General features: G+C 45.0%; 1 protein-coding gene across 2 annotated transcripts in view; it reads left to right on the top strand.

Moving 5' to 3' along the window:
• LPIN2 (lipin 2) overlaps positions 1-26694 on the top strand; it is a 127980-nt gene that overhangs the window by 70945 nt on the left and 30341 nt on the right. For both annotated transcript variants that reach the window (XM_068237220.1, XM_068237219.1), the window contains exons 7-14: positions 927-1245; positions 1987-2086; positions 5304-5491; positions 8097-8190; positions 8812-8881; positions 8972-9061; positions 11250-11326; positions 24549-24690. In XM_068237220.1, the coding sequence (XP_068093321.1) occupies positions 927-1245; positions 1987-2086; positions 5304-5491; positions 8097-8190; positions 8812-8881; positions 8972-9061; positions 11250-11326; positions 24549-24690 (1080 nt within the window). The remainder of the gene's footprint in view (positions 1-926; positions 1246-1986; positions 2087-5303; positions 5492-8096; positions 8191-8811; positions 8882-8971; positions 9062-11249; positions 11327-24548; positions 24691-26694) is intronic.

The following is a 26694-nucleotide window of genomic DNA, read 5'->3' on the forward strand; positions in this document are numbered from 1 at the left end:
GTCAATGGATGGGATCAGCAGGGCAGCGGCGCAGATGGCGTGCGATCGGATGCGCTGTGTTCGGATCGCATGGCCATCTGCGTCAGGTAGATGTTAACGAGGCCTAAGGAACACCTATATATATATTTATTTTTTTTAAATTAAAATTGTGCACAGGGCAGGTCTTTTTCATTACATCTGTATCTTCTAGGGCCAAGTCTTTTTTTATTTTATTTTTTTAATATCTGTATCTAAAGAGGATAACCATTGAAGAAATAGAAATACAACCATGTTCCTCCCTGTAGAACTTTTCATAGCCCTCTTGCCAACCGTACTGGAATTTTCTTAGTTTCTGCTGCTTACATTACCCAGTGGAATAAAATGTAGCTATTGATTTGTGGTGATAGACTGCCTATTAGATTTTACAGCTTGTGGTCATGATTTTTTTTAAACCAAGCCTTTGCCCTATATCCATGTTTTCCCTCAGAAATAACCCTGCATCAGCATTCATTGATATCCCCAGTTGCAGTAAATGTTAGTTACTGCAACTGGTCCTGCCTTTCTGTTGTATTTAGTAGGAGGGTGTGTGACTGCTAACCCACTCACCTTCCCTCCAGAAATGTCTCTTGGGATGTGGTATGATATTGTGTAAGGTAAGGACAGCAAGATTTCTGACCGTTTGGAGATTGGTGGTTTGTTTGTAGTGAGTACTAGAGACGGTCAATGGAAAACTAATAATTCTGAGTTGATGCGGATTTTATGCAAATGTGTGTAGAAACTGATGCATTTTATTCATCTATTTCCAAGCTGCATACATTTTACATAAAATATGTATCAACTGAGAATTATTAGCATCTCGTTGACTGTACCTAGGGGGAGTAGGAAGGTGGGTGTTTTTTTTCATGCATTGCTTTTAATACCCGTAATAAAAACGTTCTGCTTTTAAGGCTTCAAAGAAGGAAAGGACAGATTACCTGCGGACAGCCACAATTACCCCTTCAGAGAACACACACTTCAGGGTGATCAGTTCCGAGGCATTGTCGGAAACAGTTGAGGACACACTCGACGAAGACTCTGTTTGCACTGTGCTTAAACCAGAACCACGACCTCACTCCTTCAGTGTTCCGATAGAGGAAGACCAGCCAACAATGGCTGACACCAGCCCATCTTCCCCTTGTGAACCCGAACTCCTTCCTCTGGAGGGTGCTGATACTCTGTCTGATATGAAGCTCTCATCAAAAACAGACTCTCCTACTAAGAAGAAAGGTATGAGATATACCACAAACTAATCCATATTCTTCATATCAATAACTCACTGGATAAAATATCAGTTTAACAAACTTTATCAGTTTAACAAACTTTATCAGTTTAACAAACACTAGCATTTACATTGCTTAAAACTCATTGGCTTTTTTAAGCAAAGATGGGCCAATTCTCCCGTAAGGGTAAACAGGGCAGTTACCCAGCACCCAATGTTTCTATAGGGTAAATTAGATAATTACTTTAGAGACCTCATGCTCCTGAGGGACCCCCAAGTGAGCAATTGCAGAATCCATTTTTTTTTTCAGTCAAGGCAGTACTAAAATGCAAGAGGCCCCACAATTTTACCTTTAACCATCCCTGACGCCTAGTAACCAGATCTCTAATGTTCCTCATGAGAGGGGAATATCATTTCCTATCCAGTAGTTCTTTTCTTGTGTTCATACAAGCAGTCTTGATTGCTGTTGTCATATTACTACAAGTGTACTGTATTAGCAATTGCTGTGCTAAACCTAAGAATGCTAACGGTGTCTTTGGGAGCAAGCACACAGGTGTTATGGGAACTGAGGTGCAAATTATTCATTTAGGTGCCAATTATTAATTTAGGTGCATGAGGGCAAACTAGTAAAGTGGTTAAGGAGCTCACCTGGATGTCTATATTGCCACTGTAAACGGGATGAAGGAAATTTTGTATCTAGGTCATATGAAATAAGTTCCTTCTTGACATCTGTTTCCATTCCATTCTAGGGGTGAGGAAGAGAAGCCAGCATCAGGGCCCGGGTGATATTTATCTGGACGACTTGAATGTTTTGGAGCCTGAGGTTGCAGCACTTTATTTTCCTAAAAGGTATATGTCTGATTCAGTAGAAGCTGCCTATTTATACATACTGAGTGACTGTCTCTTCTTTTTGGATGCTGGGAATGGTGTCATTCATTTTTCCCATCAAAATGTGCTTTTATTTTTGAACAGGACATGCCTAATGTTTACAAAACCTCACATGCTGCATTACTAATGGTGTGCAGTTGTCAAATTTTAACTTTTACTATATACACATACAGTAAACACATACTAGCAGCAAGAGATAGTCAAACCACGTAATAAGATAATGACAACGCATTAAACAATCTTCAAAGAGAAGTTCTAAAAATGCAAGTTTTATCTGGACATTCCATAAAGTGTTTTGTATGAAAATAAAAGGTAATCACTCATAAACAAAGGCAAAGTGGCAGCAAAAATACAGATAAAAGCCACAATTTTAGAACATCTGATCACTGGCAGTCACCACATAGCGGGAGAGAGGGCTATACAAGGTGTGCAGAGGGTGACAGCCGTTTGGCACCAACCCACGTGGTGCTTCAAAGGTAATCACTATACTACTGTAATGAACACAAAATGAGAAATATAAAGTACTTATACAAGCTAAACATGGGTGCTTATAAATATGCACAACATGTGCTGTAATCTGAGATGAGTAATTCATTGATCTAGTCTTGCATAGACACAAAGTGATGACAGGACAGTCATCCGCGCACCATATGGATGTGTGGATGTGTCTGTTCTGCAATACAAGCAACTTTTGCAGCCAGTGGTGTGCCGCCTCTTTCTTCATACCAGAGCTACTATAGAGGCAAAGGAGGCCATTGCCCCAAGGCCACAAATGTATTGATTTATCCTCGTTTTTCAGTTGGAAAACACAGTGCTATGCAGTTGGTGCAAACAAACTCTTATACAGTGGTTATAGCAAAAGCTTGTAAAAATATAAAAAGTAGAAAAAAGAGAGCCCAAAATAGTGTAGTATGTATTGGAAATTAGGCGAGAATAAGTGAAACGTAAGTAATATACTTACAAACCAAGGTTACCTCCAAGGCAAACACTGTAAAGGCAGGTGGGGAGAACAAACCTGTCCCTACTCAGGAATAAGACGGCACTCTCTGCGGATAGGGGAAAAGGAGGGTGTAACACCCTTCCACCAAGGGTGGATATCTTGATATGTAGAGATGTACAGAGGCGCCAGAAGGATAAAAATCACTAAAAATGTTTAAAACGTTCGGGAGGCGGTGGTGGACCAGCCCACCCAAAACAGTCAAAAAGGCTGTCGATTAAAGTTGTAAATAATTTAGTCACATACTCCTAAGATAAGTCGCAACGCGTTTTGCAGGTCAAATCCCGCTTCTTCAGGCAATAAAAAGGAGTAACACACATCAAGGAGTCAAATGTACACTTGGCACCTCTGTGAGCGTTTTGCGAAAGTTTTAAACGTTTTTAGTGATTTTTATCCTTCTGGCGCCTCTGTACATCTTTGTTTTAGCAAAAGAAATGTTTCCATTCAAAATCTTCATGTTTGGTTGCTTTGTAGCCTGAAATGACACACTCGCACACAATTTTCCAAACTGTAGATATAATGGCAACAGTTCAAAGAAAAACAAAAACCTGAATCACTGAGATAGATTAACCATGTGTGTACTAGCAGTGTCTGGCCCCAAAAGGACCTAAGACTGCTAGTATCAAAAAAGGGGCTTACTGATGTCAAGGAAACGCCAATGCCGCAGTTCACCCACTCACCTGTCGCTAAAGCCCACTTGCTCTGCCGACTCTAACAGCGGGGCTTTGTGAGTTGCTCCAGAGCAGATTTCATTGGCTCCTGACCCTGTGATCAATGTGAGCCAATACAAGCCACATGTAGCTAAAGATTGATTTTGTTTTTAGCACGCTTATCACATTTTGCTAATAGTAATTTGATTATGGGCCATATTCTGTGCAAAAGACCTTCACCATTGACCATCCCTGTGGTATTCCTTCACGGCATACACGTTTTTTCACTACAATTATATTGGTGCTATTTATCCAGACTGAGAATCCTGAGGTTAATACTGCAACTTAGATGGATACACTTGATAAAAGCTCCTGCTTAAAATGGTGCAGGAATATCAGTAAATTTACTAATATTCTACTACTTCATACATATAGTAAAATATTGGTAATATTAACCAATATTTTACTCTGACCCAACGCCTCCCTACTCTCACACAGAACCTTCCCACCCCCGAGTGGGCGCCTAACCTTAACCTCCCTGGCGGTAAGCCCGTGCTGAGCACGGGCTCTGCCGCGCAGGAGAACTTCTCAGGCAGGGCCGATTTGTATAATTTTTTTTTTTTTTTTGCAACACGCAGCTAGCACTTTGCTAGCTGCGTGTGCCCTGTGATCGCCGCCGCTCCGCGCTCGATCGCCGCAATTCTCCGCGCCGTGCCGCACCCCCCCCTCCCCAGACCCCGTGCGCTGCCTGGCCAATCAGTGCCAGGCAGCGCTGAGGGGTGGATCGGGACTCCCTATGACGTCGGTGACGTCATCCCGCCCCGTGGCCCTAGGCTCGCTACATGATTTTAAAAAAAAATAAAAAAATAGTGATGTGCTGCCCCCTGGCGGTTTCTAATAGACCGCCAGGGAGGTTAACCTCCCACCACCACCTACCCACCTAACCTTAAAAGACAACTGTAGTGAGAGGTATTTGGAGGCTGCCATATTTATTTCCTTTTTTAAGCAATACCAGTTACCTGGCTGCCCTGCTTGTCTATTTTCCAGCAGTAGTGTCTGAGTCACACCAGAAACAAGCATGCAGCTAATCTTGTCGGATTTATGGCTAAAAATATTAGAGGCAGAGGATCAGTAGGATATGATAGCCAGGCACTGGTATTATTTAAAGGAAGTAAATATGGCTGCCTCCAAACACCTCTTACTACACTTGTCCTTTGACACACTACCCTCCCACCCCCCAGGCACATAACCTTAACCCCCGCTAAGACGCATCCAGTTTTTATATAGGACACGTCTTGTGACATTTTCAACTGTTTCTTCTCTGAGATTCGCGAAAACCTGTCTTCTATCATATACCGGTAGTAATGATGGCTACATCTGAGTGATAATCTTGCTCAGTATTAGAATATAGAGGCATACTTTATCTTGAGTGTGTTAAATTGTCATTATTAATTATGTTTGCAGCGAATTTGTAATTTCAGTTGATCACGTTACATTCTTCGTATTAATATGTAATGTGCTTCTGTTGCAGTGAAACTGATCCGGGGTCCAGACAGTGGATGGAGTCGGAGACTTTGTCAGGTTCCCAGTCCCCTCAGTCTGTGGGTAGCGCTGCAGCTGATAGTGGCACAGAATGTCTCTCTGATTCTGCCATGGACCTGCCAGATGTGACACTATCTCTTTGTGGAGGATTGACAGAGAATGGAGAGATCTCTAAAGGTAGGCGTTATTGCGGCGGATAACCACTAGATGGCACTTATGCCCAACAACAACCACCATGCTGCAGGAGGTAGTTTCATCATCCGTTTTTTTTTTTTTTTTTTTTACAGCAAATAAACTTGTCTTTCATTTATCTTCATGTAAACTGTTTTCCTGAATGCTATGTTGCTGATTAAAAGACATATGCTAACTGTTAATGGAATGGACACCTCACAGGGACCAGATGACATAATGAAATTTTGCCTACTGGATATACATTGCAAGCATCTGCTATGCCAATGTTAAATGTATAAGCTATGTAATGAGTGGTCCCCAGCTGCTGAGCTCTCTGAGTTACATAGTTACTTTGGTTGAAAAAAGACATACGTCCATCGAGTTCAACCAGTACAAAGTACAACTCCAGCCTGCTCCCTCACATATCCCTGTTGATCCAGAGGAAGGCGGAAAAAAACCCACAAGGCATGGTCCAATTAGCCCCAAAAGGGAAAAAATTCCTTCCCGACTCCAGATGGCAATCAGATAAAATCCCTGGATCAACATCATTAGGCATAACCTAGTAATTGTAGCCATGGATGTCTTTCAACGCAAGGAAAGCATCTAAGCCCCCTTTAAATGCAGGTATAGAGTTTGCCATAACGACTTCCTGTGTCAATGCATTCCACATCTTAATCACTCTTACTGTAAAGAACCCTTTCCTAAATAAATGGCTAAAACGTTTTTCCTCCATGCGCAGATCATGTCCTCTAGTCCTTTGAGAAGGCTTGGGGACAAAAAGCTCATCTGCCAAGCTATTATATTGCCCTCTGATGTATTTATACATGTTAATTAGATCCCCTCTAAGGCGTCTTTTCTCTAGACTAAATAAGCCCAGTTTATCTAACCTTTCTTGGTAAGCGAGACCTTCCATCCCACGTATCCATTTTGTTGCTCGTCTCTGCACCTGCTCTAAAACTGCAATATCTTTTTTGTAATGTGGTGCCCAGAACTGAATTCCATATTCCAGATGTGGCCTTACTAGAGAGTTATGGCTCTTACACATGGGGTACGGCTGTCGCCGCAACCACGTGGCATGCGCGTGTTGCGGCGACAGGTCGCCCGTGTGCGCGCGCCCCGAACCATCGCCCGTCGGAGCTGTCACCAGGCGATTGACTTATTCAACTTTGCCGCAACTGTTGCTAGTTCGCGTGTGTATGCGGACTAGCGACAGGAGACCTAATGCAAGTGAATGGAGCATCCGGCTGGGGGATTGTTTTCCATAAAGCGCAACAGCTTATTTATAGTAGTGCAAATCATTTTCATTGTATCCTAAACTTTTAATGCAAGATTGCTGCACAAGAGTCCGCTTTCCCTTGGCCTGATACCAATTCTTTTTTTCTTTTCTAGCATGTTACACACATGCATTGCTAGATTCACCTCTGAGTTTCATCTTTTATGTATGCAATTCTCTTTAGAGCTATGCCATACAATCTGCCACTAGTTGCTAATTATAGCAGCTAGGTTCTGCAGCTAGTCACTACTGTAGCTGGTTGCTGTTCATTAAAATGTATTTAAGTCAAGACACAGGTACTTTTCATGCTTGATTGTCATGATTCCTGCAGAAATTGACTTCGCACAGTAGGAACAATTGTTGTTTCTCACCTTGACACTTAAGGCTCGTACACATGTCAGATTTTCGCAAACGACGCCAAGCGGATCGCTCAAGTCCAGTCTTGTCAGCTGAACGACAGACTGTACACACACCCAATTTGAAGTCCAAACTCGTTTGCGAAAATCCGACGTGTGTATGTAGCTTTAGTGTTATGCTCTCTGCAATGAACACTGTAGGTTGCCAATGTGTTTTTAGATGTGCTGCTCTAGCACCTTAAAGTGAATGGGATCCGCATTTCAAAAAAATGAGACAGATACTTACCCAAGGATGGGTCCTATAGCCTTCCCGCTCCTCTCCTGGTCCCCTCGTTCCAGTGCTGGCTCGCCCGGTAGCAGTATTGCAGTACTAAATTAGTCAAATACTGCTTTACCCAGCCGAAGGAGGCTTCAGAAGTCTTCAAGGAGCCCGAGTGCTCCTGAAGGAGGGCGGCCCTGCACTGCGCCTGCGCAAGCACGCTCTCTTGCACGCTCACACCTGTGCAGTATGGAGCCGCACGTCTTCAGGAGGACACAGCTCCCGAAGACTTCCAAATACCCTTTCGGTGGGGGATTGAAACGGGGGGAGCCAGCACAGGATAGAGGGCACCGAGAGAGGAGACGGAAGGCTCTATACGACCCAGAGCCTTACCTCTCCTTAGGTAAGTGTTTGCTTCATTTTTTTTTAAGTGCAGTTCCCATTCACTTTAAGAGGAAGATCCGAAAAAAAATGTTCTACTTATCTGGGGCTTTCTCCAGCCCCTGGTAGCCGATATTTTCCTCGCCACAGCTCCGGGGTCCCCTACGTTGCAGATGCCGGCCTCGCCGTCTTCTGCGGTGCGAGCGCCGCTTGTGATCGCGCTCTCGTGGTTTGGAGTGTTCTGTGCAGACGCAGCACTGCACGTTTGTTTACAAGTCTTTTGCATAAATGTGAAACATGTTTGTATTATAAATGCTTATCACTTTTTTTATGTGTTTTCAGAAAAATTCAAGGAGCACATCATCACTTATCAGCAGTTTGCAGAGAACCCAGGGATAATTGACAATCCTAACCTCGTTGTGAGGATTCAGAACAGGTATTACAGAATCCATTTCTGGTAAAAAGAATTGCGCGCTTAGTGCACACTCCACAACCCCCCACACCAAGCCGCTGCCCACAGGTGCTTCTGGGTCCATGTGCATTTACTACTTTTTGGTTAGTGTATAGGATTAACTACACCAGCCAGCTGTACTGCAAGATGTGTACACAGAGTCCCTAACATGCTTCTGATTTTTAAGGACATTAGATCATTTTGCAAGAAAAAAGGTATAGGGAACTGTATGCATATGTGAATACATTAGATCATGAGATTGTAACTTCACTTGGAGAGAACGGTAGACATCAGTGATTTTGTGTACTCTGCAGAATCATTGTGTATTATATTTAGTAGTAAAAATGTAATTAAAAACTGAGGGGGGGGGGGGGGGGTGGAGCTGAGAGGGGGTGTAATTTGCAGTAAAGTAGAAAAAAAAAAAACCTTTGACCAGGTCCAGCATTTAATGGCGGCTTCCATCAGAATTTTGGTGCAGCAGTCCTTGGTGACCAATTGCTGCTCCAGTAGAGGCCGATAGTATAGATCTACTGTATATAGCGCATGGGCCTGTCTCTCCAGCATGTGTGTGTGCGGTCATACATTTACAGGGGATTTGTCTTGCAGGTACTATAACTGGGTGCTGGCGGCTCCCATGATCCTGAGCTTACAAGTGTTTCAGAAGAACTTACCCAAGGTTAGTACACTTCTGTTTTTACTTGCTCCCTAATGACCTGTGGATTTCCATTTTTTAACTTTTAACATTATGTGGCTCTTTACATCACAGAACACAGTTGAGTCCTGGGTGAAAGAAAAGATGCCAAAGAAATCTGGGAGATGGTGGTTCTGGCGAAAGAAAGATAGTTTGGTTAAACAGGTAGGCAAAAATCTAATACTTGTTGGAATATGTATACAAGTAGTCTTAAAGTGACTCTGAAGAAAAAAAACAACTTATTATATAATGAATTGTATGTGTAGTACTGATAATTCATAGAACATTAGTAGCAAAGAAAAGTCTCTCCTATTTTTATTTTCAGTTATATAGTTTTTTTATAACATTGCAGCATTCTCTAATATTTGCAGTTTGCAAACTATACTCTGTATTTTAAACTATGAAACAGAGTAGGAAAGTTCAGCAGGTCATTAGCTCTGCAGTAAAACCTTTAACAAGAAACCGAGAGAGGCAGGTTGATAGAAGAAAATAGCATTACTCTCTGACTAAATTAGTCGGAGAGCTCAGAGAAGCTCTTTTGCTTAGATGACTGAAGTTTCTTAAAGAGACACTGAAGCGAAAAAAAATATATGATATAATGAATTGGTTGTGTACTATGAATAATTACTAGAAGATTAGCAACAAAGAAAATATCCTCATATTTTTATTTTCAGGTATATAGTGTTTTTTCTAACATTGCATCATTCTATAATATGTGCAGATTACACAACACTCAGCATTCAAAATTAGTCTTTCAGTGCAGTCTGTGAAGTAATGAACTCTCCTCTAGCAGAGGAAAAGTAAACAGTTCAATTACAGTTGAGATAATAAAAGTCAGATAACAGCCCTCTCCACGACTAAGTTAGTCGGAGAGCTTAATAGCTTTTTTGAATAGAGATAACAACTGGAGTTTCTCAACTCTTCCTGTACTGGAAACAATTAGACTGATGTATCTGATCTTAATGTTTTATTTCTTAGCTGTACTACACATACAAATCATAATATCATCATTTTTTTTCGCTTCAGTGTCTCTTTAACTCTTCCTGTATTAGAAACAATATGAGACTCATATCTGTGCTACTAATGTTCTATTTCTACACATACAAGTCAATTTATCGTACGTTTTTCACTTCAGATTCCCTATAAAAGGGAAACTCTAGCCAGGAGTTCTGTGTTTCTCTTTGCCACATAAATAATAATATATATGCAACTATGATGAAAAAAATAAATAGCAAAATCTCTGATCGTTTACCATGGCTGCTTGTGCAGTAAAGATCTTGCTTTAACAGTTATATGATAGGAGACCTACTCAGGAGGATGCCATATCACGTCACCATACAGCATCAGAGAAATACTGTTATTATTTGACCCTGGCTTTTATTACTTTGTGAAAACTATGACCATTTTGTACATTTGACACATTGTTTAAACCATATTTATTGCTAACTGTGTCTGTGGTCCTGCAAAGTCTGACTGCTTCTGCAGGGGGTGTTCTTTCCACTTATGCACAGCATAATTTGTCATTAAACTCTGCTAGACTGGGAAGGAAATATTTTCATAGGAGGAAATCATAACATGTGACCACTTGGACTATGATAAAACTGCTTTGGCATCTATATTATTTAATTAAATATTTCTATAGCAATGATAGCTTTTGCAGTGCTTCACATAATATATAGTAGATAGTCTTGTCACTAACTGTTCTTCGTGGCCTCAGAAACCAATCCCTATAATAATCCTGTATCCTTCATGGTCTAAAGCGAATTAACTTGTGTATGTTTTTGGAATGTAAACCTGAGTGCCCAGAGGAAATCCGCGCAACCAAACTCAGTGCTATTGCAGTGGTATTACGGTACGGTTTTATTAAGGGATTATGACAGCACTCTGATGACACATTTATCTAAGCGTAAGGGCTGGTTTAGACGGGCATTCAATATGGCTTTTTTTAGTTGGGTGACGAAAGCATAATTTGAAAGTGATCAACTGCCGTTCCATTCAACTGAATGAAAGTGGTTTTCATATGACCGGTTCAGCTTCTCACGTTCACTTAAATGCCGTGGTAGATCCTGACGTCCACATGTAGCATCCAAGACGGCTGTGTTTCAATGATTCCTTCTGCCCCCTTGTGGCTCAAAATGCGTCGCCACAGTGAAATGCCGGGAACCGATGCTGAATGCTTTTCTGCTCGGTAGAAGAAGAGAGATTAGCATCGGCTAAACGAGCCGTCGCCAGCCTTTTTGCAGAAGCCCATCTGAGCCAGCCCATCACAGCCCAACAAACTTCTGACACTTGGCATAGTTTTCATGTTCCAGTTTTTTGTGATTTATACTATTTGTTGCTTTATATTTTACAGCCAGACACAAAGGAGACGCTAGATCCAGAAGCGGCCGGTGAGCAGATATCGGGCATGACGGAAACGCAGAGTATCCGGTATTTATCTTACCATTTGATTAACTATAGTCATGGAAAAGAAAATGAGCGTTCTTAACCTGTATAGTGCCAACATAGCCATCATACTCTGTAGTGCTGTACAAATAGTGCATAATACAACAAAGTAACTGCAATGTAGAGAACGTTATAAAGAATATTGTGTACACTGTACATAATGGATGAGACCACAAAAAGATAGTAAGATCCATATAATTGAGTATCTTTAAAATGTACAGTGGTTTGCAAAAGTATTCTGGCCTCTTGAAGTTTTCCACATTTTGTCATATTACTGCCACAAACATGAATCAATTTTATTGGAACTACACGTGAAAGACCGATACAAAGTGGTGTATACGTGAGAAGTGGAACGAAAATCCTACATGATTGCAGTTTTTTAAAAAAAAAAATGTTTGGAAAGTGGGGTGTGAGTAATTATTCAGCCCCTGAGTCAATACTTTGCAGAACCACCTTTTGCTGCAATTACAGCTGCCAGTCTTTTAGGGTATGTCTCTACCAGCTTTGCACATCTAGAGACTGAAATCCTTGCCCATTCTTCTTTGCAAAACTGCTCCAGCTCAGTCAGATTAGATGGACAGCATTTGTGAACAGCAGTTTTCCGGTCTTGCCAAAGAGTCTCTTTGGATTTAGATCTGGACTTTGCCTGGGCCGTTCTAACACATGGATATGTTTTGTTTTAAACCATTCCATTGTTGCCCTGGCTTTATGTTTAGGGTCGTTGTCCTGCTGGAAGGTGAACCTCTGCCCCAGTCTCAAGTCTTTTGCAGACTCCAAGAGGTTTTCTTCCAAGATTGCCCTGTATTTGGCTCCATCCATCTTCCCATTAACTATGACCAGCTTCCCTGTCCCTGCTGAAGAGAAGCACCCCAGAGCATGATGCTGCCACCACCATATTTGACAGCGGGGATGGTGTGTTCAGAGTGATGTGCAGTATCAGTTTTCCGCCACACGTAGTGTTTTGCATTTTTTGGCCCAAAAATTCCATTTTGGTCTTATCTGACCAGAGCACCTTCTTCCACATGTTCCACATGTTTGAAGTGTCCCCCACATGGCTTGTGGCAAACTGCAAATGGGACTTCTTATGCTTTTCTGTTAACAATGGCTTTCTTCTTGTCACTCTTCCATAAAGGCCAACTTTGTACAGTGCACGACTAATAGTTGGACTATGGACAGATTCCCCCACCTGAGCTGTAGATCTCTGCAGCTTGTCCAGAGTCACCATGGGCCTCTTGACTGCATTTCTGATCAGCGCTCTCCTTGTTCGGCCTGTGAGTTTAGGTGGACGGCCTTGTCTTGGTAGGTTTACAGTTGTGCCATACTCCTTCCATTTCTGAATGATCGCTTGAACAGTGCTCTGTGGGATGTTTAAGACTTTGGAAGTATTTTTTTGTAGCCTAAGCCTGCTTTTAATTTCTCAATAATGTTATCCCTGCCTGTTTGGTGTGTTCTTTGGACTTCATGGTGTTGTTGCTCCCAATATTCTCTTAGACAACCTCTGAGGCCGTCACAGAGCAGCTGTATTTGTACTGACATTACATTACACACAGGTGCACTCTATTTAGTCATTAGCACTCATCAGGCAATGTCTATGGGCAACTGACTGCACTCAGACCAAAGGGGGCTGAATAATTACGCACACCCCACTTCGCTGTTATTTATTTGTAAAAAAAAAAAATGTTTGGAATCCTGTATTGATTTTCGTTCCACTTCTCACGTGTACACCACTTTGTATTGGTCTTTCACGTGGAATTCCAATAAAATTGTGGCAGTAATGAGACCAAATGTGGAAAACTTCAAGGGGGCCCAAATACTTTTGCAAACCACTGTACATGAAGTACCGGTAGGTATAAATTCCTGAAACTAAGCATGCCCCTTAACAGTCATAGTCGCTAGCAGCTGCTTAGTAACTTGTCATATGTACATGGTTTTTGTGTGTAACATGGCCCTGAAAGTGATGCAGCTTCTTTGACTATTATGTAATAACTAGTAGACCTAAGCCAGTTTAAAAATGGGCTCTAGGTCTCTCTCACCGCCGCATGTCAGTGCGCGTGCGCTTGCACCCGTCCACCACCTCCTGGCCCTGTCCTCATGCGCAGTAGCACAAAACCCCGGACACACGGACAGGAGGATGATGCAGGGACAGTTAGGGTTTTATTATATAGGATTCTACAGCTTCAGGGTTTTATATGTATGTATGCACCCCCACCACCAACAATAACTTTCCTTATGCAAGGTAGTTTTCCAGGTATTTTGGGGCTTGGCCCATCTAAATAGGTTGCTGTTGTATTATATTCCAAACTTTTACACACACGCTCACACTCTCGCTCACGCTCTCTCACTCTCTCTCGCTCTCTCTTTAAAATGCCTAAAAACAGGAGTCTCTTTTTTTTCAACTTCCTGTGATGTGCTCGTTCCCATGGGTGCTGAATATAAGAGCAGTAAACATCCCCCTGTTCCTCCAGCAGTGTTCTGCCAGGAAAAGGAAAATGTTGTCTGTGGTTAACCCCTAAACCAAGTGTTGCATCTTACATCTATATCAGCAGGAAGCAATACCTTGCTCAATGATTGCAGAAGCATGTTGTACTATAAACTGTGTTCTCTTTTACATGCAGTGTTTGGTGCAGTAAAGGTCAGTTAAAGTAGGTAACTTTTACTGAGCAGTTTGTTGCCCATGTTCGCAATCCCTTATGAGAGAATTTTATGTTCTTCGCATTGCTGTTTGTCATTTCCTGTATCTGGTCTTTTCACACAGTAAAACTATGTGAATAGTGTGCTTTTTATTAGGCAACATTTCCAAGTCATCATGACTTATTCATTAGCTATTTAGTTATGACAGAGAAAGCAAACAGAGCTGGGATGCTGCCTTTCTTCATTTCCCTGTTTGGAGAGACATTGTCGCAGGGAAGAGCGTTTCATTGGCTGCCCTGCAGAATCATGCCTGGAAACCTGCCATGCACCTGAGAAAAGGCACTTGTTATAGGCATGGAAACGTTATTAATGCTGTGTTTACAGCTGTTTTGTGTTACCACTTGGCATATTGTTTTTTTAGTACCATGTAGGGTCAGTGCATGGCCCTGTGTCAGCCTGTGTCTCTGCATGACTCACACCACGCAATGGTTATGAAGATGGAACTAAGACTTCAGTGGCCATAAACTGAATACGTTTGGATTTCTAGAAAGCAATGTCCTGTTCTACAGAGACTGGGGCGCATGTGTAAACTGAGGTCCAGATCTCTATTTACTCTCTATCTTTAATAAAACAACCCCAGTGTGACCTGCTCTTGTGCACCACCATGGCACATAACAGAAAGCTGGGGAGAAGGGAGGAACTCCGATGCTTATAGGCGTAAAAATTGTCAGTTGATGGAAGACCTCTGGAATACATCATTTGGCATCCTATGACATGACTATTCAGCAAACCACCTCACTTACTCATGTATACCCTGGTGTTATTGTTTTTGCACAAATCCTTGAGATAAGTAGGCATTGCTAAGCTTTCTTTTATTTCTGAATGATAAGGGAAGGGCCATTACAGTTAGTTTTGGTTGGCTTGGCAATGCTTGCGAATCAGAAGGGCTGCAGATGGCGATTGGCCAGCAGTCCTGACACAACAGAATAGTCAGTCCTTTGTTCCGCATGCAGGGCACTATGGCTGGGATACTGCCTTTCCATCAATCATGCAGAAGAGATTACAGCAACCAGGGCAGTCGAGTCGGAGCAATTTTTGGGCACCTGGAGTCTGGGTTGATGTGAGGAGTTTGAGTCGGGTGATTTTTGCACCCACTCCATTGCCCTACAAGGGCTGTGGGTTGAGGAGTCTGAGCAGTTTTGGGTACCTGGAGTCAGTGGTTTCGTAAACTAAGAAGTTAGAGTTGGATGATTTTTGTACCGACATTACTGCCCTGACAGCAACAGGCACTGTTACTAGACCTTAATTTGTCTGGCAAAAAGTCTATGGAGAAGTTTTAACCCTTTAAAGGACACCCGAGGTGACATGTGACATGAGGTAGTCATGTGTATGTACAGTGGCAAGCACAAAAATAACTAGGCTAGGTTCCTTTTTTTCTTACTCTGCCTGAAAGAATTAAAAATCAGGTATGCAAGTGACAGTTTCTGTCCAGGTCAGGACCAGGTCACACTGGGTCATCCTTTAGCGTAACTCTCACTGATGAGTAGTTACAGCCATAAAACACTTTCCTGTCAGTAAATGGCTTCTGAGAGCGGGAAAGAGATAAAAAGGGTCAATGATTCATACATTTGAGCTCTAGCATACTTCAATGAACAGAGACAATGATACAGTAAAATCTTAAAAATGAGATTTAACTATAACATAAAACAGAAATCTAAAAATGTCATTTTTAGGAGGAGGATAGATACAGTTGTTTTTCTCATCAGTTTATTTTCACCTCGTATGTCCTTTAAAGTGTCATGCATCACAATGCCCTTGTGAAAATCTTCAGACTGAAGCTCAAACTGGTACTAATTCCAAAACAATGAAGCTGCACATATTTATATTACCGGATTTTGACATCACACAGGCATGAGTCATACAATGGCAAAGGTCTTTGTGGCAGGCTCGTATTTACTTTGAAAGGAATTATAGTTTTTCTTTTCATTTAGCCCCCAAATAAAGCTTGACAGGCAGGCAACCATTTTGGTTAGTCTTGGATTGAGTGGGGAACATGTAGAGCTTGTCAAGATGTCACTACAGTTTGGGGATTTCTGCTTACTTCCTCCTTAGGAAGTTATAGAAACTGACCCAACTTGTCAGGACACAAATCTCATTCATCTCGCTACTTTGTACCTTTTCTAAAACCAGATGTTGGTTAGCTGTAGTCTGAAAAGCTGGCTAGTTCAACAGAATGGCCAAGTTCTTTCTTGCTGCTCTGAGGTACTGGGTGTGAAGCCTACAACAACAGTTTCTGTCGTTTGTATGGGTTTCCTCTATCAGATCTGGTTTCCTCACACCTCCCAGTTGGGTTTCCTGCGTGTGCATGTGTTTGTACTGGGCCAGCTTTATTCAAATTCCTGTGTGTATAACTGTGGTAGGCAGTTTGCAGTGTGACATCATACGCTCCCTAGGAGGTGGGAGAGAAATGTGAATGGTTTGGTACTCTTTGTGACGTGCTGGGGAAAAAAGAAATAGTACTGTTTAGCTTTATACAAATAAAATAGATGCTGTATTCCCCCAAATATTCCATCAGTAAAACTTAAAATGTGCAAGACTGTCATTTGTAGTAATCAACTGCTGTGACTTCTGCATTTCTCAGGAGCGACCAGCAGAGTTCCAGGCTTCTCTGTTTAGTTTCTACTCCCACTTGAACTTTTTGGTTTGTTTATACTAGCCATACTATCTGCAGCTCTTGTGTCATCAAGAGCCTGGTCACATCTGTAACACTTGGCCATACAGGAAATAAGCACTCTGTGGGATGAAATGGTACATATTCTATTGCTTTTCTAACATTAACCATTACGACTCAGAATCAGAATCAGTTTTTATTTCGCCAAGTACAGCAAGAGCTGTAATCGGAATTATTTGTGGTACACATGGCATAGGCAGTATAAAGACAGACAGAGAAGGACAGACGCAAAACGCATACAAATACAAATACAAGGATAGAAATGCAGTGGTCAGGACCGGACTGGCCGTTTCACTGCTGTGCAGGGCAGTCAGGTAATAATAAGGTGCACTAAAACGTCCACAGTCCCTTTACAGATAAAGAACCTGGGCAGGCAGAGGCAGGAATCGGCTGACCGACCCGGCAGTTAGAGATTCAGGCCGGGCCGGGGAAGGTTAGAGTTCAGTAGCCGAACAGCCTGGGGGAAGAAGGTGTTCTTCCGCCTAGTAGTTTTGGATGGTAAAGTCCTGTAGCGGCGGCCCAATGGGAGGAGCCTGAAGTAGTGGCTGCCTGGGTGGGAGGGGTCGCGGGAGATCATGGTTGCCCTCTTTCTCATCCTAGAAGAGTGGAGGAGATCAAGAGGAGGAAGAGGAGAGCCAATGATCTTCTCTGCGTCAGTTATGACTCTCTGCAGTTTCTGTTTGTCGCTGGCCTTAGCGCCCGCATACCAGACAATTACAGAGGAGCAGAGGATAGATTCTGTGGTGGCGGTATAGAAGCTGGTCAGCAGCTCCCTGGGCATGCCAAATCTCTTCAGTTGGCGCAGGAAGAACAGCCGCTGCTGGGATTTCTTCTGAATTTTGGTGGTGTTAAGCCCCCATTTCAGGTTGTTAGTGAGAGTCGTGCCGAGGAACCGAACCGATGATACCTTAGAGACTTCTGTCCCTCCAATGAGGACAGGTGGGAGGGGGGGAGAGGGGGAGGGTTTCTCCTGAAGTCAATGACTAGTTCAACAGTCTTTGCTGTGTTGAGGACCAGGTTGTTGTCGCTGCACCATTTACATATTCTCTCGACTTCACTGCGGTACTCATGCTCCCCGTTGCTACCAATAAGGCCGATGATGGTGGTGTCGTCTGCAAACTTGATGACCTTCACAGAGTCAGCGGATGAGATGCAGTTGTTGGTATAGAGGGAGAACAGCAGAGGTGACAAAACACAGCCTTGTGGGGCCCCTGTATTTGTGGTCCGGACGCTGGAGTAGTAGTTGCCAAGCTTCACCTGTTGCGTTCTGTTAGTCAGGAAGTCCTTGATCCATGCTCGGAGAGCAGGATCAATTCCGAGCTGCGTCAGATTGGTGATCAGGATGTCTGGGCAGATCGTGTTGAACGCTGAGCTAAAGTCTAGGAACAGGATCCTAGCATAGGAGGCGGGGCTGTCCAGGTGCTCAGTGATGTGAGCCATGCTGACATTGATGGCGTCCTCCACGGATCGGTTAGTCCTATAGGCAAATTGGAGTGGGTCTAAAAGGGAGTCCGTGGACCTCTTCAGGTGGGCAAGGACCAGCCGCTCGAGGAGCTTCATGATATTTGAGGTTAGGGCCACTGGTCGGAAGTTATTTAGCTCAGTACTGCCTGTTTTCTTTGGGACCGGTACAATTTTAGACCTCTTAAAACAGGAGGGGACTGTACCACCAGATAATGACTGCTTAAATAAGGAGGTGAGCACAGGGGCTAGCTGATCGGCACAGGTACGCAAGCAGATGGACGACACACCGTCAGGGCCGGAAGATTTCCTGGGGTTCAGCTTGCGGAGGTGCCGGAGTACCTCTGATTGATTCCTGAACAGCACCCGGTGCCAGGGCGACGAGTTCACCCGAGGGGGGGGTCGGAGATGTTTGGCTCGCGGGCTGGTTGGGAAGTTTCTCGAACCTGCAGTAGAACTCATTGAGCTCCTCCGCCAGTCGGGGGCTAGGGGTCACCGTTTGGGGAGCCGGTTTGAAGTTCGTGGCTGCTCTCAGGCCCTTCCATACCTCCCGTGTGTTGTTCGACTGGAGGCAGAGCCCCAGCTTTTCGGCGTAGGCCCTTTTTGCCAAACGTAGTTCTCTTTTCAGGGCGTGCCTGGCTTCTCTGAATTCCTCTGAAGAGCCCGACCTGTGCGCTTCCTCTTTGCGTTTCCGGAGCCGGCGGAGCCTGTCGTTGAACCATGGCTTGTCGTTGGGATAGACTCTGAAAGACTTCGGAATACACGCTTCTTCGCAGAAGCTAATGTAGGAGGTGACATTCTCGGCCCATTCGTCAAGGGTGGGTGCCTCCAGAGCCGACCAGTCGGTGGTTTCAAAGCAAGCTTGGAGCTCCAGTTTGGCGTCTGCTGTCCATTTCTTTGAGGTTTTGACGATGGGCTTTGAGGTCTCCAGGAGCCTCCTGTAGGTGGGGATCAGGTGTATCGTATTGTGGTCAGAGTTCCCAAGGGGGGCTCCTTGGATGGCCTTATAAGCACACTTTTGGACCGTATAGCAGTGGTCCAGGATGTTACAGTTCCTGGTAGGACAGGTGATGTGCTGCCGGTAGCGGGGCAACACATGCCGAAGGTTCGCCTTATTGAAGTCGCCCAAGATGATGAACAGAGCCTCCGGATGGGCTGTTTCCCAGCACGAGATGCAGTCACTGAGTACCTGCAGGGCAGTCTTGGAGCATGCGTCGGGAGGGATGTAGACCCCCACGAGGACAAGGGAAGAGAACTCCCTAGGGGAGTACCGAGGCCTGCAGTTTATGGCAAAGATCTCAACATCAGGAGTGCAGGCCTTGTGGAGAGTGGCGGTGTCGGAGCACCAGGAGGAGTTTATGTAAAAGCATACACCACCTCCTCTCGTTTTCCCAGAGAGGGCTGCGTCACGGTCTGCTCTTAGGAGGTTGTAGCCTGGTACATGCAGAGAGTTATCGGGGATGCTGTCGCACAGCCAGGTTTCGGTGAAGCAGAGAACAGGGGTATACTTGCTGATCTGGGGTTTGCTGCCGAGTAGGAGGAGCAGCTCATCCAGTTTGTTGGGGAGTGAGCAGACGTTAGCTAGTAGGATGGCAGGGACAGGTGAGCGTAGGCCTTTCCTTTTGAGTCGGACCTGAGCCCCCGCCCTCCTTCCTCTGTGGCGGCGTTTGTTTGTGGCTGGCTTGGTGGAGAGATACTTGATGTGAGCGGTGACAGTGTTCCACAGGGGGGAGCCCGGTCAATGGTTGGGACCATCCGGGGGTTCCCATTTAAGAAGGGCCTCTCTAGAGAGTGTGGCAGTCCGTTCTCCGGCCATGGCACAACTACCACAGTAGGTAGACAGATAGATGGCAAGGGGCAGGCAGCATGTCTCAGTTAGGGACACAAAAGATGGGTGGAGCAGGCGGCACAGTGTGTGGTACAACGGATGGCGCGGTGAACGCAGCACAGGGGGCAGGCAGCCAGCACGGACCCAGGCCCAAAGACAGATGATATGAGGCAGGCAGCGAAACACAGACCAGGGCACAGCTAGATGATATGGAGCAGGCAGCCCCCCACAGTCGATGGCACGGACAGGGTGGTGTGGAGCAGGCTAGATGGTATGGAGCGACGACCCAGGTGGATGGATGGAGTGTAGCAGGCAGCACGGCACAGTCAAAGGCAGATAGATGGCATAGAGCAGGAAGCACAGCACAGGCAGAAGAAGGTGTGAAGCAGGCACAGCACAGGCAAGGCAAGGCACAGGAGACGGTATGCAGCAGGCACAGCACAGCAAAACAGCGGAGGATCCCCAGTAGGAGGTGGGGAGACGAAACTGCAGAACTCACCAGGATGACACCGGTTGGTGGGGTGCAGGCAGGGCAGAGCGGAGTCCTCATCAGCAGTGGCGGTGAGCACTCAGGGCGAGGTGCAGTCCGGGGGGGGCAGGTTGATGGGATGCAGGCCGGGCAGAGCAGAGACCTCCTCAGCAGACTGGGACCACGTGGATGCAGGCCTCAGGGCGAGGTGCAGGCCGGAGGGAGGATAGGAGAGCGGGCCAAGGAGGTGTCCGTAGCGCCGGGAGCAGCGGCCAGGAGCAGCGTCAGGACGCAGGAGCTGGTGTTGAAGCGGCAGTGTCCGTGCCTCCGAGAAGCAGCCACCAGGATGCTGGGACCAGGAGCGGCGACAGGATGCCAGCTGGTGTTGCGGCGGCAGAGTGCAACCAGGGGTGCAGCCGCCCGATGCAGCCCAGACAGAGGGGGCGATCCGATGGAGCACGGACATCCGGGGCCACCCGGAGGCCGGGGGTGGCGGCGGCCAGGCTTCAGAGAGTTGTGGCCGGGAGCTTGCTGGGCTGCGGAGGGGCGCCGCCGATTGACTGGAGGCGGGCGATCCGAGGAGCACGGACAGCCGGGGCCAGGGGAGCCGCCGATAGACTGGAGGCAGTGTCCGGAGGTCGGGAGCCAGGGCGGCATCGGCCGGGAGGTGTTGCTGGGAGCAGAGCCGGGTGCGACGCGGTGCTGTGGGAGCCACCAAGTATCTGGAGGAGGTGTCCGGAGGCAGGGAGCCGGAGCGGCAGACAGGAGGCACAGGTAAGAAGCACCAGAACTGGGGCCAAACTAAAATATACAAAACTATACTAAAAAACTAAAACTAAACTATCTAAAAAAACAATAAAAACTGCTTGAAGGTGGGAGCCATGTGACCGAGGCGACCTGCGTGGGCGCCATCTTGGTCTCCACAATTCACATGCGCAGCAAACTATAACACAGTGGTAAAAACCACTAATATTGTTAAAATAGAGGACATTGGTTTACAAAATCAGCAGACTTCAGCATAAAGCCAGTTCACCCTGTGATGGTTTCCTTGGGAAACCCACCCTACCCATCACACTATACTACCCAACACCATTCTCTAGATTGTAAGCCTTTGGGCAGGGTCGTCCTCCTTTTGTGTCCTACCTGATCATGTACCTCCATTACTGTGAACTCATGCTATGCATTTGAGTGAACCTAACTTGCCTAATCTCCATGCTCCATCCAGTGACTAAGCATTACCTTGTACTCCTACTGTGCTGTGTGATCTGGTTTTCTTGTATTCCTGTATTGTCATATTGCTGTATGTCACCCCTAAATGTTGTCTGTAACCTAAATTAATGTCCAGCGCTGCGTAATATGTTGGCGCTTTATAAATACATTAAATAATAATAATAATTCGCCAAAGCAACAGACAGCATCAAACTGCATACAGAAGTTTGGAATAGGGTACTTACTTGCATACTCCTCATATACGAGCCCCATATGGACAAGGCCAGGGACGGTCAAACCAAAAACATGCCAGTACTGTTAGCACTGCGCAATCGGCAACCTGTAGCACAGGTGTGCAAGTGTCTGTTTTAACAAGTAGTAATAGTTATATTTATTTAATTTATTTTTTACCATTGTGTTATATAGATTGAGGTTTTCATCCCTTTAATAAAATGTAAGGATATGCATTGTAAAGCTGGCTATACACTGGCCCGATTTACAGCCGTTTCGACAGCAGATTCGATCACTGGGATCGAATCTGCTGCCAATCGTTCGCGCTACACGCCGAATTTCGATCCATTTCGTCCGATCCCGTCGATCGCGCCGTGCGGAAAATAACCGTCGATCGCCCGTGGGTAAAGAGCGCATCGCTAGCGGCGTTCGAGTGCCCGACGACCGACGCAATAGAGCTGCATACATTACCTGCTCCGCCGGCGCGACTGCCCCCGCTCGTCTCCGCTCTTCTTCTCCGCTCTGGTCTCGGGCATGCCTTCACTTCTTCCTGCCCGGCAGGAAGTTTAAACAGTAGAGGGCGCTCTACTGTTTAAACTTCCTGCCGGGCAGGAAGAAGTGAAGCATGCTGGAGCCGGAGACCAAAGCGGAGACGGAGAAGAAGAGCGGAGAGAGACCCGGGAGTCGTGCCGGCGGAGCAGGTAATGTATGCCGGGGGGGGGGGGGGGGGGGGGGGAAGCGGCAGCAGCACCACCACAACAGATTGTGAACGGTTTCAGGCTGAAATTGGTTCACAATCTGTTTGCAGTAAAGGTAGCCATACGATCCCTCTCTGATCAGATTCGATCAGATAGGGATCTGTCTGTTGGTCGAATCTGATGGCAAATCGACTAGTGTATGGCCACCTTAAGAGTTTGAAAAAATAAAAGCTACATTAGGTAACGCTTGGGAATACTTCTTCCACACTTAGCAGGCAGTCCTGATGAGTGGAGTCTTGTAAATCGCTTATGTGCCTCAATAAAGGTGGCCATACACTGGTCGATTTGCCATCAGATTCGACCAACAGACAGATCCCTATCTGATCGAATCTGATCAGAGAGGGATCGTATGGCTACCTTTACTGCAAACAGGTTGTGAACCGATTTCAGCCTGAAACCGTTCACAATCTGTTGTGGTGGTGGTGCTGCTGCCGCCCCCCCCCCCCCCGCATACATTACCTGCTCCGCCGGCACGACTCCCGGGTCTCTCTCCGCTCTTCTTCTCCGTCTCCGCTTTGGTCTCCGGCTCCAGCATGCTTCACTTCTTCTTGCCCGGCAGGAAGTTTAAACAGTAGAGCGCCCTCTACTGTTTAAACTTCCTGCCGGGCAGGAATAAGTGAAGGCATGCCGGAGACCAGAGCGGAGAAGAAGAGCGGAGACGAGCGGGGGCAGTTGCGCCGGCGGAGCAGGTAATGTATGCGGCTCTATTGCGTCGGTCATCGGGCACTCGAACGCCGCTAGCGATGCGCTCTTTACCCGCGGGCGCTCGACGGTTATTTTCCGCACGGCGCGATCGACGGGATCGGACGAAATGGATCGAAATTCGGCGTGTAGCGCGATTGATTGGCAGCAGATTCGAACCCAGTGATCGAATCTGCTGTCGAAACGGCTGTAAATCGGGCCAGTGTATGGCCAGCTTTATGCTGATGCTTTTGATGCCAGTTTGCCAGCCAGATGTTCCTAAGATTAAAGCTAATCTGTACCAAAAAATAAATATCATAAAAAAAACCTCAATCTTTACAGTTGGGCGAGGAGATGCTATTTGCTTACGTTACTGTCGCTGCAACGCCTCTCCTCCAAAGTTTGGTGTTTTTCTATTCAAAGATGGCCGCAACTTTTTTACTTCTTACTGGTCATTTCCTTCCCCGTATTACGGGCACACACACGACACAGCCACAGGATTGCCATGGCCAGGTATGTGTGCCTTTTTAAAGCACCTAATTTTGCCATCAAAAATTGCTTCAGTTTTACTTTCACAGACGTATCTCGTGTGTGTTTTTTCCCCTCTACTTGGTTAATTTGAGATTGATCAGATTATCTTCCATTTCATCTGAATTTCACTTTATTTTGGCGTCGTTGTTGAGAAGGTGAACTGGGTTTTGCCTGGAAAGATGTGCTTATTAATACAATGTGGGAATACAATCTTAAAGGTTATTTATATTCTGGGCCTGGCACACATGCTTTATAATTGCAAAAAACTCTTTTGCAATCTTTAAAAAAAGTATTTTGAAAGTATAGATCATGCAATGCTTATTTCTTTATTTATTTTTATGTGTTGGTATCCAGTGACTAGTTGGGAAATGCAGAAATACTTTAAATGCTTGTACTTCCGCTTATAGCCATCAGACCTAGAAAACCGAGGCAGTACTAATCACATTATTCTATTTACATTTCTATAACTCTATAGGTGTGGCATCTGAACTACAAGGCATCAGTGATATCCACTACACACCAGCACTAAGGAAATGGCACACTAAACATGGAGGCTTCCTTATGGCCAGTGTTCCTACTCAGGGTTATTGAATTGCAACCTTGATGTGCTAGGTAGAATGAATATTGTAAGTGCATATTTGGGAGTAACTGTTGACTAATGTTATGCATTTTACTAGACCACCTGCTGAAGACAATTCATCGAGTGATGAAGATTCAATGGAGCTGAAGCAGATACAACTTGAAGCTGCTCCTGTGGAGCAACCAAGTCATGGAAGTACCACTTACCGTAAAACCCTGCGCTTGTCCACAGAGCAAATAGTACGTATCATTGCTTCATTTAATTCAAAGGTGTTTAGAGCAATATTATACCGGTGTTCAGTTTATTTTTGTAAAAAAAAAATTAACATGGTGGAATCTTATTTGTTCGACACCTGCCATTAGATTTAAAGAGGAATTGTAACCAAGAATTGAACTTCATTCCAATCAGTAGCTTATACCCCCTATCCCATGAGAAATCTTTAACTTTTCTCGAATAGATCATCAGAGGGGTCTGTATGGCTGACATTGTGATGAAACCACTCCCATAGTGTGATGTCAGGACCTAGGTCCTGACACCACACTGTTGGAGCCTTGTTGCATTGTGGGAAATAACGGCTGGTTCCAACTGCTAAGTAACAATATCTCTCTGTGCATATGTATATCTATAAAAAAAAAACTTAGCTTATCGCATTGTTGGTGGGTGTGGTTATAGATAATGGCCTCAATTCACTAAGATCATGCTGGAGATAATAAGGCAAGAGAAAACTTACCTCCACACAGTGAGAGAGTAATCTTATCTCTTCATTCCTTAAGTTACCTCCTCTGTAGTTAATTTACCCTCTCTGTAGTTAATTTACCCTCTGTAGTTAATTTACCTCCTCTGTAGTTATTTTCACACACCTGTCTTTAACTCTGGAGTTATTTTAAGGATTGGAGAGTTAACTTAGACAGAAGAGTTAACTTTAGGCTTGCCTGAGGTAAAATGTTTCCTGAATACTACATGCCTTATCACCATGGTAACAACTCTAGAAGAGTTATTAAAGACAGGAGATAAGCTTAGTGAATTGAGGCCAATGGCAGTTGGTGCTGTCTGGTTTTTTTTTTTTTATGTCTGCCAGTATTAATGATGATTTCATGCAGGCTGATTGTGGATTAAACAATATGAACAAATTACATGGCAAATATCAATAACTTCTTGATTTCTTTCTTTTTTTTTTTTTTTCTTTGCAATGTATTGATTGATTTTTCCCACTTTTTGCTACAGTTCCTCTTTTAATCATTTTTAGAAATTGCTTAGCTCATCTTGTACTGTATTGTGTCCTAATATGTAAAGTCTTAGAAATGAAACCGGGTCTTCTTTCCTTTTCTCGTGTCACTGTAACCAATGCTTAGTTCTTACATTTTTTTTTTAGAAACTTCCTTAACCTCCTTGCCGGTTATCCCGAACTCAGTTCGGGGTAGCCTGCGCAGGAGGATTTCTCAGGCCCCGCTGGGCCGATTTGCATAATTTTTTTTTTGTTACAAGCAGCTAGCACTTTGCTAGCTGCTTGTAACTTCCGCTCGCTGCCGATCTGCCCCAATCCGCCGCGCCGAGTCGCACCCCCTGCAGGAAATCCCGTTCTGAACGGGATTTCCTGCTTACTCTGATCGCCGAAGGCGATCGGAGTGGGTGGGGGGATGCCGCCACTCAGCGGCTATCATGTAGCGAGCCCTAGGCTCGCTACATGATAAAAAAAAAAAAACTCCTGCGCTGCCTCCTTGCCAGAGGAATTGAACCGGCAAGGAGGTTAAGACTGCTTTCACAGTGAGAGGTTACAGGCGCGCGTTAGTGCAGCCTGTAACGCTCCCCAACGCACAGCAATGTAACTGCAATGTGCTGTTCAGTGTCCACGTTGCGTTACATTGTAACGCTGCACGTCAATCTAAAGTGCAGCATGCTACGGCGTTAGAGCGGCTTTGCCGCGTTAGCCTGCTTGCACAGGCGCAGTGATTAGCCACATGGCTAATTAATATTCACTGCAGTGTGCTGACGTCACTGGCTGGTCTCCACCAGCGCATGCGTACTATAGTACGCATCACGGACGCATCAAAAAGCCGCTTAAAGCGACTCTTTGCTAACGTCCTCTGCCACCACCACCATGCGTTGCGTTAGGTGCACGTTATGCGACCTTAACATAGCACCTAACGCAACGTCTTAGTGTGTAAGAAGCCTTAAAGAGCCCCTTTTTTCGTATTGAGCATTCATACCAAACCACAAGGATAAAAGTATATCAGACTTGTATG

This window comes from Hyperolius riggenbachi, chromosome 5, assembly GCF_040937935.1.
Source record: "Hyperolius riggenbachi isolate aHypRig1 chromosome 5, aHypRig1.pri, whole genome shotgun sequence".
In the NCBI taxonomy this organism is placed as follows: domain Eukaryota; kingdom Metazoa; phylum Chordata; class Amphibia; order Anura; family Hyperoliidae; genus Hyperolius; species Hyperolius riggenbachi.